The 20,240-nt window shown below is 39.0% G+C and overlaps 1 protein-coding gene across 2 annotated transcripts in view; it reads left to right on the forward strand.

Annotated features, from left to right (window-relative positions):
* GRIA3 (glutamate ionotropic receptor AMPA type subunit 3) overlaps nt 1-20,240 on the forward strand; it is a 213,718-nt gene that overhangs the window by 43,435 nt on the left and 150,043 nt on the right. For both annotated transcript variants that reach the window (XM_065410618.1, XM_065410619.1), the window contains exon 3: nt 376-615. In XM_065410618.1, the coding sequence (XP_065266690.1) occupies nt 376-615 (240 nt within the window). The remainder of the gene's footprint in view (nt 1-375; nt 616-20,240) is intronic.

Here is a 20,240-nt window from a genome sequence, read left to right on the forward strand (position 1 = left end):
TTAGAGGATTTATTTCATATGTATGATATAATGTTGGGAAATAGAAATACAGCTGCCAAGTATGCAGTGTAGCTCAGAGATAAAGGGCTTGCCTATCTTGAGACCTCCTCCTCTCTCCAGGATAGTCCCTGGAGGCTGAGATTAGCTGGGATGTTTGAGTTGACAATCTCTGCATTAAACATTGGGGGCTGAAGGCAGGTGGGCTCAGAGCAGGGGGCTTTCTACTCTGGAACTTGTTACTTTCCTTGGTCTGACACTGAACACTTCGCAACCAGAACGGCAATTTTCCTTTTCTCCGCTGACCCCTCCCATTAATTATATAACACTGCTTCATGGTGGTTTCAGATTGTAACAGTTCTGTCTTTTGTTTGTTAGTTTGTTCACAGTTTTCTAGAGGAGTTTATGCCATCTTTGGATTCTATGACCAGATGTCCATGAACACACTGACATCATTTTGTGGAGCTCTGCACACGTCCTTTGTCACACCCAGCTTCCCAACAGATGCAGATGTGCAGTTTGTCATTCAGATGCGGCCAGCGTTAAAAGGAGCCATCCTGAGCCTTCTGACTCATTACAAATGGGAAAAGTTTGTATACCTCTACGATACAGAAAGAGGTAAGAACCATCCTTTTAGGAGGCTTTCTATTATCTAACTTGCTGGAAGTATTTAATGTAACCAATGTCAGGCAATGCATCCCTGATTGCTTTTGAACACAAGTCGTTCGTTATGATTGATTGTCCTAGAAAACAAAAGGTTCAAATATGTTTGCAGGAGGAATAACTTAATGCTGTAAGCATTAGTTTTGGAATACCTGCGTTCCCTGGAACCAAAGGTTTAAATTCTGGTAGGGTTGCTGACTCCTTCCAATGTAGAGAAAGTAAACACCATGCAGTTTATTGTTACACAAGACCTGTTACACAAGAAACACATAATGCACTACAGCCCACTTCTTCGGATGCATAGAATGGAACATATATTGAGGAGATATATATACATGTATGTTCCAACCTACATGTGTATATATATCTCCTCAATATATGTTCCATTCTATGCATCCGAAGAAGTGGGCTGTAGCCCATGAAAGCTTATGCTCAAATAAATTTGTTAGTCTCTAAGGTGCCACAAGTACTCCTGTTCTTTTTGCGGATACAGACTAACACGGCTGTTACTCTGAAACCTGACATAATGCACTGGCATTGAAGATCCCATAGTGCTTTTCATAACTGTGTGCTTGTGCCCTGAAATTGGACAAAAGTAATGCATGTTTTCCCACTTGGCTGCCACACTGCACCCCAGAGGGGGCTGCACTTCAGTGCTGTGGTAAGCATATAATTGATGAAATGTTTTGAGGTTTTTGGATGAAAAGTACTGCACATATGTGTAGCATAGAGTGTCAGCGAGTGACTGGACATGTATATGGATAACAAGAATATCTGGAGTAATGATAGCTAATACTAAAAATAAAATGGAAGGGATATTAAACCTCATGCTTAAGGTCGTAAATCAGCCTTTAACTTTTATGAATTAGGATGAGATTTTTCAGGGGGGTGGGAGCAGATTATCCCACATCTATCTGTTGTAGGGGTTTCTCTGAAATATCTGATGCTGGCCATTGACAAGATACTGAATTAAATGAGCCACAGGTCTGATTCAGTATGGGAATTCCTGTGTAACATTTTATTGTAATGAACTAGTAATGTGTATGTGTACCACTGCCCTCCTTTGCATAGATTCAGAACACGTAACTGTGGGCCCTATGCCCTACGTGGCTCATGGAGATTCTCCTTTAGTTTAAATAGTAGGGGATGTCACTTTTGGAGCAAAAGGATCTGGGTTCCATCGTTGCCATGAAGTTCTGAGGGGCTTGGTGTACAGCAGAGTGACAAAGGTCAAGTCCCAAGAGGCCACATTTGACCTGTTATTACTAAATGGATTTGTGCAAAGTTTTCATGATGTTTGGTGCAGCTAAAGGTTGGGCAGACATTTTGTGTAGACCAACATTTTAAAAACATGGGACTGAACGTGCAGAGAGACAGAAGAGCGCTGATAGATTTTGGGAAGCATAGATCATGGTAAAGTTGAAATGTACTTCTAATCTGTGAGATCAAGTAGAAATACATGGGGAATTCAAGAATTCTCTGCAGTTGAGAATGCTGGTAGTTTTAAAACTTTTGAGACCCACCGCACAAACTTCTATGTCTCTGATTTAATTCAGTATATGAAACTACCATGTGTATTTTTAGTTGAACTCTAAGGTGACCATAATGTCTTTTATCTAAGAACCAAATGAACAATATCAACAAATGATCATTACAAAATGGTATTTAATATTTTCTAGGGTAAAGTGACCTGAAAGAATTAAGATGAACATGTTTTACTCAGAGAAAGAAACACATTATTGCTCCAAGTTCATGATTAGCAATGATTGAAAGCCAAAAGGTTTGGGGATTTGATTTAGTTTGGAAAATCATCCATATGTGTGGAGCCTTCTCTAAACCTTTTTGCTACACTGTGAAAAGGGGTGTATTTTAACATGTTAATGTGTAAAATTCTAGTGAATACAAGGCAAATTGTTGTTTTAACATGAGTTGGCTGGTCATGGTAAACTGTAGGGGAGGTTCTGAGGTTTACCTTGACCAGCAAACACACATTAAAACTACAACTTACCTTGTCTTTGCAGAGATTTTAAACATGTTAAAAACACACCTTTTTCCTAGTGAAAACGAGGCCTAGGAGTCTGGGTCCAGCTCTGTTATGCTTTCTCCCCCTACAGTTGTCATGTTGAACCCAGCTCTCTGCCTCTTCATTTATATGATCTTAATAGATCCTTACAGTTGTTTTTGACAATCCCATTATGAGCCCAGCAGTCCCGGCTAGCGTGGATTTCATATTTCATGTACCTTGGTGGTACGCACATGAAAGCATGTGGGAAATTTGAATTCAAGGACAGCAAAAGGCCAGTGAAGAGCCTACGGGAGTTATTGGCGTATCAGGGGTGCTCTTCCAAGATGAAGGAAGACTCTGTGTCTTTCGTTAGCTTGTATGGATGGAAGAGATGTTAGTACTTATTGGAGGATTGCAGGGTTGGCAGAGTAGGCAAAGAGAAATCCTTCTCTCACTGAATCTGGGCCTGGGGAAAGGTTTTGGTTGGTTCTGGTGTGTGGTGAGACCAAAGGCTGGGATTGTTCTTTCTTTGCCTTCTATTACGTATGTCCTCAGCCACCCTTGTTAGATAAATTATCAACTTCATGTTCAAACAGGAACCAAAACACTTTGATCCTGTGCGTTTAGTCTAGTGAAAACAACCTCAGTGTTTGTATCATTGTTATTGACGTTAAAATTACTGTATTTTTTAAAAAAACATGAGTAAATTAGAAGCAGGGCATTATCCAATGAGAAGTTGACATTAAATACCATCGCCTGATGAGCTGACAGCACCTGAAATATTTGGTCATTTCAGAAGCCTGCCTAATCTATTGTGATGGGTCTTCAAATAAGAGAGCATCTCAAGAGCCTGAACAATAATAATGGTGAATGGCTGCTTGCACCGGGTAGTGAATAAAAGACTTACATATGCCTGTGCTGAGATTCCATTGAAAATGAAAACATTGGAGCTGTCATACTTTTTCATAATTTATACCATAGATCGTCAACTGCTTTGGGACATAAATACGATAGAGAGAAAATGTTGAGCAATTTGCTGTCAGTTCCTGAAATAAATTATCATTTAAATACCTCCTCTCTATAAAGGTTATTATCTTACTGGCTTGTTCTTAGAATTGGACTATCTGTGAGAAATCACAATACATTAAGCTACTCCTTCATATGTTTAATATTAGTTACTGAGCAAATTGTTCTTGCAGGTAGTTTTACTGTATTCTGCTGAAGCAAGACACTGCTAGCTATTAAGCTCTGCATTTACTATTAATAAATACTGTAGCATATTACAGATGTCAGACAAAACTGAAGAAGCCTACCTGTGATTTTATGTCATTTACTGAACTACTTCAAGCTAAGCCTATGAGAGTCAGCTTTCCTATGAAACTGTTTTCCTTAAGCAGTGATATTTTTTCTTCTTCTTCACCCCACAGTATAATCATATGGTTAACCCTTTGACATCAATAGACATGACATCATGATTTCATGTCTCTTGTGATGCAGAGAATAAAGATGCATCCTAAACAGAGTAAAGTTGAGAAATACAATAAAATAGACAGACAGTAATGCTTCTAATTCTGCAAGTAATTGTGTGTGCATTTCATAGCATTTAGACACCTAATTACCTTATTTATTTTCTGAGGCGGCTAAGTGCTATCAATTGCACCCACAAATATTCACATAATAGGTGCAAAATCTGATGCCATTTCTCAAAAGTGGGAGCTATGCTGCTAAATCAGATAACAAAATCTAAGAAAATACAAGGCGCCCGAAATCCTGCAGCAGAAATGAAAACATTTAAAATCTGTCTCAGGATTGATATTGTTAGTGGTTTGACTTATACCGCAGTAAAACCCTTAAATATGAGTGACATTTAAACTCACATGATCTTCTCCTAGTAACAGCTGAAAAAAATTATGCTTTATGGGAAGTCATGGTACATTAGGAAAAATCTGTTAAGGGGGAAAAAAAAGACAATCAGCAATGGATAGTAAAGGAAATGTGTCAGAATATTCATTCTATGCCAAGTACCTCATTTCCTTCAAAGGGGAAAAGGCAGGGTTAATTTCTGTTTGGATTAACTCAAATCAATGAATCGACACTGTCAGTTGCTGTCCTGCTTTTATATTGCACACAAAATATCTGATTAATTAGCTGGTGCTAAATGCCTCAGTAGGCTTCTCTGCAGTAGAACTAAGGCTAATTAAGATCATGTCAGGATGAAATGATGACAGGGTTACAGGCAGAAAGCCATTCTGAACTCGGATAGCACGCCTCGAGAAAGCCACCTTTATGTATTTCATGTTGAGAATTATTTTTCATTCTAAGCATCATGTTTGTTTCCAGTCTTAGGGCCTGCTTCTCCTCTCAGTTACACTGGCATAAATCAGTAGTTATTCCATTGAAGTCAGTTGGGCTTACACTGGTGTAAAGCTAATGTAAGTGAAAGAAGATTCAGGCCTTTGCATTTTAGATTCTCCTTAATTTCATGTGAGAGCTACATGTCTCTTTTGTTTAATTATACAGCTAGTGTTGTGGATTGTATTACTGAAACTTTTGTTTAATCTGAATTTTTAATATGCTTCTTAACTAATGTTTCATTTTATGTTTTGCGTCAGAATCACTTTTTTGTATAGTTGGTTTGCTCTCTAAAAGCCTCCAAATGACACATGCATTTTTGACCTAAGAGCTCACCAGATTTGACACTTAACTATGTAAAAGTATATTTTTAACATAGAGATGGCGCACTCAAAAATTACCATAAACTTTTTTGGCACAAACATATTTATTTATATCATGCAACTCACTCAGAATCAAGTCATACGGAATAACCTATGTACATGTGGGTGTATCCCTTGCTCCCTTCTTTGGAGGACACTGGTCAGCTTAGAATGTAAGCTCTTTGGGGCAGAGACGCTGTCTTCCTTTGTTTGTATAGTGCCTTGTAGCACAATGGGGCTGGAATGTTAATAAAATATCTGGTCATACTCAGTGAATTTGCACCCATTTAGACTGAATCTGAATTTCACGCATTTGCTGTTTAAGGTCCAATTTCTGAAGTTAGTAATTTAATTAGGTATCTGTGGATGGAATGTCTTGGTAAACAAGCTACTCAATAGCTGTTGTCTCATGCATTTTTAAAAGGTTGGTAGTGGATTTGATCATGGCTAGATAAAGGCACAGGCATTATAGTTCTGTGTCTAGGGCCACAGCTCCTGGAGTCACATGAGATCAGAATCTCCGCTTTCATTTAAAAAATAATTATGTAGCTAACCTTCAACGATGCAAAGAAAAGCTTCAAAATGTGAACCGAGTGTAAGTGATGCCTGAGTCTACCGACAGCCTGAAACAGTAGCTCCAAGAGATGTGATTTGTCTTGTTTATCTTAACTCTGAAACCCGCTGTCATCTCTAAGGTGGGTGGGGCCATGCCTGGAGAAAGACCATAGCATAGAGGTGGAGCCGAGGGCCCCATGTGAGTTGGGTCTAGGGCCATGGATTTTCTTGATTTGGCCTTGGACTCATTTGATGGCTTGAGGCCTGATTCATTACATCTGCAGATGGCCAAGAATAGTTCTTCTGCATACTACTGCATTTACCCAATGAGGCTTGTTATCTACAGTCCATATTCACTGTCAAAGGACAAGTCACTTTTGCAGTAGGTGTTCTTGGAGGAGGAGAACTGAGGACTGCTAAAGGGAGAGGGCTGCAAGAAGCAGGCTCATTGCAGATCACACTTAATTGGCCACACACAAATGTCTTCATAATGGAAAGCAGGAACATTACTACCATAACAAACTGCAGATAATTGGCTATGTGCACACAACAACATAGCCAACTCTGCCCAAACCAAGATAGGAAGAGCCAGATTTCAACAATAAGGTGGCCAAATGCTAGTAGATACAAAATGAGCTTATCTGTAGGAACATCACACTCAGGATCTGCTTAGATGAAGTCATTGTGGCAGGTGTTGGGAGCAGGTGTCAGCAGAGACACTTGTGCAATATGTTGTGTAGGAAAGCAGATATGCACATGGTATTACTGCAGAGCAGAGGAAGGGTTTTGCACTTCCACACTCAGGCTTCAGGTCAGGAACAAAACAGCACCACAGAAAAGCAGGATGTTGGCAGATCATTGGTGACTCTGTCCAGTCTCCTATTCATATACCTCTGAAGGAAAATGCGAAAGGGCTATGTCACTCATGGGTAGCAGGTCACACACTGCTGCCATCTGTCTCACATACTTAGAACGGTATAGCTCAGTGATCAGCTATCATCAAAGTTCCTATGATCTGGACAATTGGAATGATCATAGTCACTCGCCAGGGTGAAGACCAGTACTAGTCAGATATACCTATCGTAGCAATACCACTGCTAACCTTGTACCATTAGGACAGAGAATGTGACACCTGAGACTACCATGCTCCAGCAGAAAAGTTGGCATACGATTTTGCCATTAACTTGCGGGACCATGGCTATGATACATATATTGATGACTGTTCCTAGATATAGGTAGTGCCCTTCATCTTTCTGGTGAGAATTCACAGCCTCTAAACTCACTTAAAAACAAAAACTCCGAACCTTTATATATACACATACCTCCCCAATACAGCTGGGCAGGCAATAGATTTTGAGATTAAAAATTTTTTCACCATTCTGAATTGGCATAAAAAGTAAAATCTCCAATGTCCACAAACTGAAAAATCTGATGGAAAAAAATAGTAAGTTTGGGGGTTTGTTTCAATAATTTTGAAATGTTTTCTTTAAACGTCAACCCTTTAAAAAGATTTTTACTATAATCAGCTTAAATTTACAAACAACAAATTGTTTTGAGCTGGAAAACTGAAATTTTTCATTTTGAAAATATCAGAACAAAACATTTGGACAATTTCAAAACTTTTAAAAAAAATATTTCAAGTCAAGAAATTGGTTGAAACTGACCCTTTCCACAAAAAGGTTCGGTTTCAATGAATCGCATTTTCCAGCCAAAAAAGCATTTTAACAAAAAAATTCCCAACCAGCTCAAACCATCAGAGAGTGGGTAACACAGGGAATTAACACACTGGCCTTTCACCTCAGAAAACCTGGATTCAAATACCAGTAATGTCAAGAAGAAAAGAGAATATGGTGGTTCCGTGTGAGGATGTGAAAGGTTTATGAGTCTCTGCATAAAACAAGTGGAAGAAGTAATCCAAAACCGAATCACTAAATCCTGCACACTAGCATGCTACAGGGGCAGAGAATTTTCCCTGCTGCTAAACAGCTAATTTCTTAAACTCGGTGGATGACTACAAGCTACCATATAACCTTTTTCCATGTAAGGCCATTTGTATTCTCTGTCTTGCATCAAAGAAAACTAATTGCAGTGGTTGAATTGTCAAGGGAATTCACAACAGTTGCAGGAACTGGTGAATTTCCAGGTGTCAGACAACAGCTCTACTGTTTGTTTCATCAGAGTGGTCTTTCCTCAACGCCTTGGATGTTATTCCTCCAACCAAAATATTGGGCTGAATGCATTAAATGTGGGAATCACAACACTGCCTAGAGCCAGATATAATTTTCTCTTTATTAATCACAGGACTCTTTTCATTTAAAAAATGTCACTACTTATAGGCTGCAAATATGTTCGAGTCTTCTTTCATTCTTGTCACTTTGCTTATATGTGTAAGGGTTGATGCAATGTGTTTTGCTTACACTTTCAAGATTCCTAATGGATTAAGATTCTTTACGTTGTCTTCTGGTAAATATCAGTGTGTGGAAAAGAATAATGGAACATACACCATATGCCTGAAAAACTATAAAACATCTAGGGCTCTATAACAGGAAAGAATTACTGCTAACCTTGTCTGATTCTTTTTGAGGTTTATGCCTCTACTGCTGGAGTATTTTGGATACCAGCCCAGAATACTGTGCATGACATTAGGACATTACATATCTCTAGCATTTAGATCGCCATTCTGAGGGCCATCTCGTTTTCTCCTTTCACTTGCACAGAGCGGGAAAAAAGGAGAAGAAATCTTGGTGGGATAATGAGGCTCAGGGAGTTGTGAGCAGAGGTTAGAGCTCTGTGTGGATGATCCATAGAATCAGATGTCAGGATGGCTTGGAGAGCCATACCTCCTCATATCTAAAGTTTCAAGACCTACTGATGAGTTGGCAATTCAGCAAACTGCAACTTGCAATTTTGCCCCTCTTACATGTTTTTCCCTGGAATTATGTTTTGATGCTTACTGTCTGATAAAGAGCGTAATTTTGTGTAAGAAATTGAAATGATTGTTTTTGCACTTTGCTACAATACAGAACACAATGTAAATCCGGTGGTCTGGAATCTGTTAATTAGAGTTAAAGAAAAGTCACATTCCATGCAGTTAAGTGTAATAAGAAAATGATCAGTTTCTGTCTGATGGAATATTATGCCTTGAATTTGCCTGCAATGCCTAGTGTTTGGTTTCAAGCAATTTTAGGACACAGCACAGGCAATTTCACCTAACTAAGAGGCAGATACTGACACCTGAGTAGTCCCAATGACTTCAACAGGACTGTGCACAGAGGAAGGTACTGCTCAGTGAGTCTGCCAGAATCTTGCCCTAAGCTGACCTATTCTGTTTCATAGGCCACAGGATAGTTTTGTCTTTCCTGCCTGTGTGCCTTAGGTAATAATCTCAATATGAGATAATCTAAGTCTCTTTGGCATTTGGGTTCCTGGGAAAGCTCTTGTGATGCTGTCCCGGACAAACGGTGGGTCCCCCAGCTAGACTTTATATTGGCTACAGTGAGGATGGACTTGAGAACTTTAAGCAGTTTTCTCCTGGTGCTTCACATTAGCTGCTGTTTGATTAGCTAACCCCGGTAGTCACTTAAAACGTTTTCTCTAGGATCAGCCAAACAAGTGAACCAAACCCTTAACGAAAGGGACAGAACGACTTTGACAGTCACCCAGCAAGGGATGTGTCATATTGGTGCGGTTAAAGCCCAAGAGCATCCAGAGCTCCCTGGTGTTCTGTAGAGCATTGTGGTGGTGTGCGTCTCTGCACATTTTAGATCAACATGCTGTGCTCGGTTTGGTGTTGAGATGCCCAGGTAAAGTCCCCGTGCATCCCCTGAGGCACTTTCACCATGCACTGCTGCCAGTGACATTTTCCAGCAAAGGGTAAAATAACTGCAAATGCACAACAGATCTGCATCCTCATGGAGCTCCTGTGCATGAACAAGTGCTCCAGCCTATTCGTGAAGAAGGGCAGGGGAGCCAGAGCAGGGATGTGGGCGTAACAGAGCCCAATATTGCTATTGCAGGTCCTAGTCTGCAATAAGATGATAACTTTCACTCTCCCCTGCACAGCTAAGGGACAGATTGTGATAGGTCCCATTCAACATGACTAAGGCTAAGTGTACGAGTGGTCCCACTGAAGTTGTGAGCAGAGCGCTGAAAATAATGGATTTTTTGGTATACTGTCAGTCCCCAAAAAAATCAGGGGGAAAAATCATTTCAGGACAACCCAAAACGAGACTCTTTTGGCATGTTCAGGGAACCAAAAACGTAATACATTAAGTTTCAGATCAAACTAAATTTTTCGTTCAACTCAAGATGAAACATCTCAATTTTCAGCCTTATATAACTTTTTCAAAATGAAATTGAAGGAAATTTTTACACAAAAAGTTGTTTCGAATAAAAAACCCAAAAGATTTCATTTTGAAAAAGTCAAAACAAAACATTGATTTTTTTTAAAATTTCTTCTAAAGCAATTTGACAAAATTGCCATGAATTCTCAAAATGTTTCTGCTGACCCAGATCTGCATTTTTGGCCCCCCCAAAAAAGTTTTGAAGAAAAAAATTAGCCCAGCTCCTGTCATGAATAAGAGCATCACAATCTGGCCCTAGGTGTTTGGGTTTTCTCTTTTCCAAATTAATGTGAACTCTGAGGTTTCGAAAATGAGTTTGACAAAATATGCTGGGGTACAGATCACAAATAGGGAAAAAGACCAGGGGAAATGAAATACACAACCCAAAACCACTATATGCGCTACTCAGCACCCTAAAGCAAGCTCTAGGGAGCATAAACTGACATCGTGAATGTAGTATATGGTAAGCAGGAGAAAATAGCTCTGGCACTGTAGGCTCATGATATAATTCTAAAGTCAGAGAGTCATTGTGCTTTTATAATCTGATTCTCGTTTAAATACATGCCCCTTAAATATTTATCACTTTATGAATATACATGTTTTATCTAGTCTCGCTGAATAAGGTATAGCACATCTAATTTTTATATTGTGTGTGTGTGTATATATATAAATAATTTAAGTAAAGGACTCTTTGTTCTTTGTTGATTTTATATGTGTTTCAGCAGGGTTCAAAATAACAAACTCTCACATTTCCAGGAGAAATCAAAACTCTGATTTGCCCCATTTAAGACAATCTGAAATGCCTCTATAGTAAACCCCTGCCCTGCCCTTTTCCTTCTCCGGGAGTGATTATGGCACTTTTTTGTTTTAAATGGTCCCTCTGAAAATTCTGAACTGTGTTTCCAATATCAAACATTCCCGAAAGCGGAAAAAAAAGTGGTACTCAAAATGAATCATGTCTTGACAACAAGCTGAACCTCTAATACACAGACTGGAGGGTGGGGGGAAGTGCTTTCCCTACTGGTGCGTGTATGTGGAATAAGACTCAGGAAGTGCTTATTCAGTGCACCTGTACAGTGATATCCCATAGAAATCTGACAAAGCAATAATTTGAACTTTAATACATCAAAGTTCAACATAGTTCCACATCATTAATACAAGGTAGATATTTTACCACTATTCTCTGAAGCCAAAATCGAAATCTGCATGTGACTGCTGATTGTAACCACTGCAGAAATAATTTGAGGTCCCGGTGAAACATGTGAATTTCACACACGCACATAACCACACACACACCCCTCAGAGTTATGAACTGACTGGTCAAGCACACACCTCATTTGGAAATGGAAGTATGTAATCAGGCAGCGGCAGAGACAAATAAAAAAAGCAAGTACAGTACTGTCTTAAACATAAACAACTAAAAAATAAAGGGAAAGTTTTAAAAAAAAAAGATTTGACAAGGTAAGGAAACTTTCTGTGCTTATTTGATTTAAATTAAGATGGTTAAAAGCAACATTTTCCTTCTGCATAGTAAAGTTTCAAAGCTGTATTACATCAATGTTCAGTTGTAGAGTTTTGAAACAACCACCATAACCTTTTGTTCAGAATTATGAACATTTCAGAGTTACAGAACAACCAATAAGCACACACACACAAAGTGCTGTAGAACCAATAGGAAGAAAGTGAATCAGTGCAAACTAGTATATGACTGTAGCTGCTTCATTTCACATATCAAAGTTTGAGGCTTGATGCTATTAAAAAGGAATAAAATGTAGGCTGTTCAATTCTGATTCTTTTCCTATGTTGAATGGATCCCCCTCCAATACCCGTTGTAGTCAGTGGGAATCTTTCTATTGACAACAGAAGTTGAATCAGGCCCAATATGCATTGAGGGCTCTGTCTTGCAAGTTGCTAAGCAATCTGGCCCCTGCTCAGGAAAGCACAGAGGCACATGCTTAGCTCTATTCACATGAGCAGTCCACTGACTTCAGTGGGACTATTTCCATGCTTAAATGCTTTGTTTGAGCCCCAAGTGGCCAGCACTTTGGCAGGATTGAGCCCAGTATGAAGCAGGCACCTAATATGTATCAGCAATGACATATATGTTCAGCTTTCTCAGCATATTAAAAATTAATGTATATTTCATTGAAACTATGCTTTCCAGTTAACAATTGACTTCCCAAAGGATTTTGATTTTTTTTTTAATGGTCTCCCTACATTTTTAAGTGGTTGTGAAGGAAATAAATGTGTTGTCTTAAGATTTCTTTTAAAAGAAATTAAAAGATTTCTTCTTGCATGCTATATCACCCTAGTTTGCATATGGATTGAGTGTTTGCTCTTCTCTATGTACTCTCTTTCATTCATCAATGGTTAACTTGCATCCTGGCCAAAGGGTTTCAGTGTGGGACCACAAGGTTCTGTGGCACTGCAAGGATCCCCTAAATAAGGAAACTTACTGAGTTATTTCAATACCACAGTTTGCAAATGCTGACTTCGTAACTGTGTGTGTATATTATACAATAGAGATAGACAACAGGGCAGATCTTCAGCTGGTGTCAAACATCAGAGCTCTCTTAATGGAGCTATGACAATTGACACCAGCTGAAGATCTGGCCGTAGGTGCTGGAACTAAGGGTGTTGGGGGTGCTGCTGCACCCCCTGGCTTGAAGTGATTTCCATTATATACAGGGTTTATAGTTTGGTTCAATGGCTCTCAGCACCCCCACTATACATATTGTTCCAGCACCCCGGGATCTGCCCTGGAGAAAATACATTGTGGTGTGATTTTAATGGGATTGAATTTGGGATGGCCATAATATTTGCGAGTGTTGATGCTACCAAACGAGCGCCAATAAAACTTTTGGACCCTCCAAGAAATATAGATCAAAAGGAATGTCTGAACTACATCAAGAAGTCAGATCGTTCTCATTTGATAGACTGACCCCAGGCTCTCCTTGCTTTCAGTTCAAGTAGGTAGTGGCACCTTCTTTTGTTGCTTCAGCTGAAGTTCAAATCTCCTGTGATCCAGGAGTGCGTACAGTACTGGATGAATGAAGCATTAGGTTTTGGGATTATAAAAAACACTATGCACTTTCCATCTGATGACCTCAAAGCACCTAACGAAAAATAATGAATTAAGCTACACAATACCCCTGTGAGGCAGGCAAGTACTATTATCCCTGTTTTTCGGATGGAGAAACTGAGGCACAGACTGATTAAGTCCCCTATCTGCTGCCTTTTTAAAATCAGTGGAAGTAGTCCCATTGAGATCAAGCCTTAAATGTCTAGTCCAATGTCACACTGGAAGTCTGTGACAGGGCCATTAATAAAAGCCCAGCTCTTCCCATTCCTAGCTCTGCTTTCAACACCAAACCATGCTTCTTCCCTTAAATTTTACTTTCCATTTCCCTTATCTGGGAAACAAATGAGTCTCTTTGAAGGGACTCTTAATTGATTACTGAACGGGCTGTGCATGCAGGGTACTAATTAAATTGTATTTGCGGTACAATTTATACAGAGGAATCCAACAGCTATGATTTCAGTGATTCCTTGTTTCACACAGGAATGGGTGAGTTCTATGTGACTTTGTCCTTTTAGAGAAACAACCTGGGTGACGTAATATCTTTTATTGTCTCTCTCACCAACAGAAGCTGGTCCAATGAAATATATTATCTCACCCACCTCCTCTCTCTAATACCCTGGGACTGATACCGCTACAACACCACTTTGTCCTTTTCGATGCAGTTGGGTCTTTCAAACTTCAGACAATTGAATAAACTAATTTCTCTCACTGGTGTAATTATCCATGTCCCATTTTTCAGAAATTATTGTCTTATTGAGCATAAAGATGACTCAGATGGTTTATAGAAAATAAATAAATGTGAATACAGACCAGACAAGCCTCATTAGGGAAGGGAGGAAGCTACCTCAGATTGCATTAATTTTAAGGTAGTTTTTAAAGCATTTTCCTCCCGTGAATATGGGTTTAGCTCTGTGTTCTCAAGAGACATTTAAAATCTCACTTATACCTTTTTTTAAAGTCTCCCTCATGCAGATTCATCAGCTTGACAGCACTGTGAATATGCATTTCTGGAGCTATATCCCACTGTATTCTACTGTGGTAAAAAGGAATAATAAATACCACCTTAAAGCAATTAAGTGTTAATCTCTGATGGGACAATGTGAAAAGTTCCCTAACAGGGAATGTAAAATGAGTATGATCTGTATAATGTTTAACACTTAATCACTGATTTGGTTTATTCCACATACAGAGATTTTTCTGGGTGGATCCTTGCCGATGACTAGTGCCCCAAAGGATAGTCATGGGGAGTGAAATTGTGACCTAAATTTCACTTTCGTATTCTCCTGATCCTGGGCCCACTCTGTGCAGGCCCTGTTGACCTGCACTGAGTTGAACAGTTCTGATGTATGCTGGTTGCTAACGTTCCCAACAGACCAAAACTGCAGCCAAGGATCAGCACAGTATAGTGGTTCTCAACCTATTTACCATTGTGGGCTGCATCCACACAATATATTACCTGTATGGCCCTGAGGATGTCACATGGGCTGCCGCTGTGTGTTGATTGGGCCACAAGTAGGCCGTGGGTTGAGAACCACTGGCACAGAAGTATCCAGCCAAGCTTCCTACACAGGGAGTTAGGGTAATGTAAGTACCAATTTGCCATCTCTACATCTGCTGGGATGGGCCTCCTGGAGCAAGATACACCAGCATTTTCATCAGATTCTGCAGGCAGTGTGGTTCAAAGTAGACATGCCACAGAATTTGGCTGTGCACAGGTAATGCAGCTGTGCTGATTCTAGCTGGTTCGGATTCATCCCTAGGAAGATGAGGTGCTACTGCTCAGCTTTCTATAGCTTGCTGAGTGTAGTAGCTGGGCATGTGTAAATGGATACTTTCTAATTCAGAAGAGGTGAATAGTACAGTTCAGAAGCCAGAATTGAAACTAATGAAAACAAACTCCAGGTTTTGCTAGCCCCCATGGGGTTGTCTTGTACTAGAATCATACATTTCTGTTAAGCTATCTGAATTGCAATGCCATGTTGGAAGGATAAAACAGTATCTGCCAGTGAAGGTTAACAGAGACCAAATGATAGTTGTTAAGGATTCTTAGGTTGTCACTGAATGTCCCAAAATCTTTAAAATGTCCTTTGCCTTGGAGATATTCCTTTCAATGCTGCTACCCTGAAACCCGATAATATTGATACACCGTGGATTGCTAGCGTAGTTTGCATACTATCCGTGAGAATGATACTTGTGCTATGTTCTAGGCATGTGCTATGTTCTAGGCATGTGTTTATTCAATGTTTTACTCAGTGGGGCTCGTTCTGCTAGCTATCAAGTCATTTTTCCTCTCTCAGTCCATAACCTAAAAGGCCCTCACCTCAAAGAAGCAATGATTGATGTTATTTTTTACTACCATTCTAATATCTGCCCAATTGTACTTGAGATTCCCTCTGTGCAGGCCAAGTTTTTCAAGGAGTAGGGACACTCTGCTTCTTAACTGAATCATATTGCCAATCTCTAAGGGCAGATATAAATTGTGTTTGCTTCCCTTTTGCACTAGCACTTAGTTTTCTTGAGCATTTAAATGAGACTCGTTCCTAATTTGACAAGTGGGGACCCAGACTTCGATGCTTTGCTCATCCTTTTTTACAGATCCTGATCATATGTTCGAAAGTTATTCCATATTTTCCTGTCTGCAGCTATCAAATTGCCTTGCTTGAATCTGGCTCCTTTCAGGTTGCCCACTTCTGTCTGTTTTTGTTTGGCCTGATGAAGTGAGTAATGCTTCACCACTAGTCACTGAAAAACCTATTAAACTCCCTTTCTGTTCTGTCCTTGGCATATGATGTAAAACAGTCCCAAAGACATTTGCCACTGACCTATTCTTGCACTGTTTAGCTCTCGGTTAGCTGAAAGCCTAACCTAAACCTTCCAAGGGCAATTTTAATGCTTTTCTGATGATGCAGAGTTTAAACCTTTCTTTCACAACTGCAGTTGTGTAATGATAGTCTTGCCCAGCGGGGACAATCTGTGACAATAATAATTGAAGAGTTTTTTTCCCTAAAAGCACATTAGAATATTCCAAATGCCTTCTAAAATTGTCAGATAAATATGGTGATTATTATATACACTGTCCAAATGTCTTTCTCAGCTGACTAAAATCAGTGGTCCATGCAGATCACTTCAAAGTCATGTGGTCGCCATCCTTTCAGCAAAACAACAGCTTCTGTGTGGCTTTATGGTTTTACATTGTGTGCCCTTGGTTACTGTTGAGATTAATGGTGTAATCCCAGAGTTGGCAGTAGGAGGTGTTTGCTAAAGATACCAAGTGGTCTGAATTTAATGCAGGTGCTGAGATTAATACCCAAGAGTACAGTTCTAATAGGTAAACTAAGATGATGGATAAAGCTATGACAAACTCCTCTTTCCTCTTTTAGGTTAAACTTTCAACTGCCGTTACTGCTAAATCTAAAGTATACAAAAGAAACCACGGTAGTCACACATCTATATGAAATATCAATCCATGGGTCTGATTCCTGGAGAACTTTACATTGATGAGTTTAAGCAACAATTTTTGTCTAAAAAACTTTTAAATTAAATGTATTTATTTTGCCAGCATTTTATCACACTGGATTATATACTGACACAACTGCCAGGATGACATGGATGGCTAAAGTTACATATTTCTTCATCACATAATGTAATTTGCTGTAAAAGCATGTTTCTCATTGGCTTCTTTGGCCTACCAAGAAACGTGTAATTGCACGTTAGTCTCCTGTTTGTGGGTTTGGGAATTCCTTTTACCATCAAGATAGGGATGCCTTTAAAAAAGAGAGAGCGAGGAAAAGGAAAAGTCAGCCCTCCTGCATTGTATTTCGCTCAGCAAGATGAAACCTTCGATCTGAATACATCAGTGACAGTAATTGCTTGGTAGCAAGGATTGCTTTATTACTTAATAGTAGCATTATCGATCAGCTGTGTTTGTCCATGAACTGACAATGATAACCTCAAATTAGATCAAGTTTTATTAAAGAAATAAAATCTAATTATGGTCTATGCCTGGTTGTAGACAAGCAGCAATAACCTGTGTGAAAGGATAATTATTGCAACAACATTTTTGCAGTTGTTTCTTAAAAAAACACCAAAAAAAACCCTCTTTTGTTTTTGCTGCATGTATTACTTTCTTTAATTTATGAACCTATTCTCTGCCTCCTCCCCCTGCACATGTAACTGGCAAACCCACATATTTTAATGACATTATAATAGTTGCCCTAAAGGGAGCTAGATAAGGGGGGAGAATCTAAGTCTCTATCTGAGAGAAAAAGAGAGAGATTTCAGGGGAAGTATATTGGGGTTGAAAACAAGGATGCATAAGTTATTGCAGCCTCAAGGCAGCAGTAATTTATGCACTGACAGTTTGAGTTTCATGCTCTGCTATTTAAAAAAAAAAAAGCATTACAAAGAAACTGCCTCTGATACATTAGTGTATGTGTTCATTTTAGAGATGCCGTGCATCACAGAGACAGTCTGAACATAAACATTTGAAACATATATATCATTAAATGGCAATTGTCCTATTTCAGAGAAAAGAAATCTAATTATAAAAGGGACATTTATTTTCCCCAATTTTGTAAGAGTTTGGGTGTCTGGAAGGATGCTCCAGCTCCAATATTGTTTTCCATATTTTTTTTTAATGTCTCAAGCTAAGAAATTGTTTTATGTTGAAATATGTTAGTGAAGGTAGAACTGTAGTCCAGGACTTGTGTGTGTGTGTTGCATTGTCCCAGTTGTACTCTGTGGCACCATTTTGCTACACTTCTCCAAGAAAGCAACAAAATGGAGGCTAGCGGAATTAATTTGAATGTCCATTCTGGATTCTAGAAGTTCATTGTATTACCAGCCCTAGAAAAGTCTACCTGTACATAATCCTCACTGGCCTAGAGAACCAGATAGGGCTTCTACTTTAATGAGAACCATTTGTGTCATACAATAACACTTATAATTATACTGGTGCACCATTTTCTTCCTGGAAAAAATAGAACATGACCATATAGTTTTGCTTTTCCCCTTTAGATGGTATGAGTTTTGCTTGTGGGCCTCACTTCTATAGCTCCTGTCTGGTCCAGTGAAAGAAACTGTGGCTTAGAAAGTTTGAAACAAAAGGAGCTGCATTGAGTTTTCATTAAAAATATATATTGAGCTAAACATATTAACTACAAGTAGCTGTAGGCAGTTCTCATCTAGATTTAATTTAAGTCATCTCTATAGTGACCTTCTTCGGAAACCGGCCACATTGGGCATCACTTAGAATCATCGTTGTCCAATTTACAGTGAAATTAGGATGCTAGCTGCATCCTAGTAGTACTTGAAGAGGTCTCCTCTGAAAGTTCTGTGTAAAATGGTAATGGCAGCAAAAATAATATTGTTAAGTATCAGTTTTAAGAGCTATTTATTTTTCATAGATATGTTCTTGGCTTATGGAATGTTCATTTGCATTTTTATGCAGATAATGTGTTTTGTGTGTCAGTGGCTTTTTCTGAATAGAGCTCTGGACTCATTTCAAAGTGCTTTAACATATTAAAAAATAGAGCACAGGATTTTCAAATCGGCTGCTGAATACACATGCAAAATAAAGCAAGTTACTTTAACTCTGTTTAAAAAAAACAGAATATGAGTCAGAGCCTCAGCTGGTGTGACTCTTCAGAATTAGCCCCAATGTTATCCATCTAAGGGTTTTTTAATTCATTACTCTAGGAAGTTTGCATGCCACAGCTATCGCCTAAAACAACAGGATTTAGCAGTGACAGCAAGCAGAAAAAAAAAAAAAAATCACTGTGCTCTTAGGGGCAATTATTTTATCCCATGCAAAGCTGATCTTTGTGTGTGGTAGATCAATAAAAATGCAGTTATAACTATTTAAATTGGACATTAAGGCATTTTATAAGGATATATTTGCCAGACTTGAAAAGCAGTTTTTTGGCTTACAATAGTAAAGTTCAATCTTTTTTATTTTTATTTTTTTCCAATCTCTTCATGTAGAAAGCGATTGCCCTTAATATGCCTTTGCTGAATGCCTTTTAGTGCTTTGCCTTCTCCTCCAATTGCATGTCATAGTCTTGCCTCACCTCCTTTCTGTGACTTTGTACTTTACTCAGTGATAATGTAATGATACATTCCACCATGGAAGTAACAAATGCATATTTTCTCTCCTACATTTTGTGACACATTCAAACGATATATCGGATATACATTCACATTTGATACTGTATTTGCTCTCTTATGTTCTACACAGTGAGTTGGCTGGCACTGAAATGATGAATATTACAAGGAGAAAAATGGTGCGGGGATTTAGAAAAAAGGAAAACTTTGAATGAAACAATGCACAAGGTCTAGCACAGGGGTAGGCAACCTATGGCACGTGTGCTGAAGGCGGCACGCGAGCTGATTCTTCAGTGACACTCACACTGCCCGGGTCCTGGCCACCGGTCCGGGGGGCTCTGCATTTTAATTTAATTTTAAATGAAGCTTCTTAAACATTTTAAAAACCTTATTTACTTTACATACAACAATAGTTTAGTTATATATTATAGACTTAGAGAAAGAGACCTTCTAAAAACATTAAAATGTATTACCAGCACGCGAAACCTTAAATCAGAGTGAATAAATGAAGACTCGGCACACCATGTCTGAAAGGTTGCCGACCCCTGGTCTAGCATGTTATTCTCACTGCACTGAAATACTGTCATTAGAATATCCTCCCCCGTCTTTCTATATTTCTGTAGCGGATTGTTTTTCGGAAGTACAGTATGTGAAATGCAGACCCTCCAGCTTCCACCATCACAAGTCTTCCGGAACAACATTCCACTGTTGAGTGAGAGCTTAAATATATTTCTTCTCTCTGGTCCTGATACTTTGCATCTCCTGGTATTTTTGTTTCA

The sequence above is a fragment of the Emys orbicularis genome, chromosome 9 (assembly GCF_028017835.1).
Source record: "Emys orbicularis isolate rEmyOrb1 chromosome 9, rEmyOrb1.hap1, whole genome shotgun sequence".
Taxonomy (NCBI): domain Eukaryota; kingdom Metazoa; phylum Chordata; order Testudines; family Emydidae; genus Emys; species Emys orbicularis.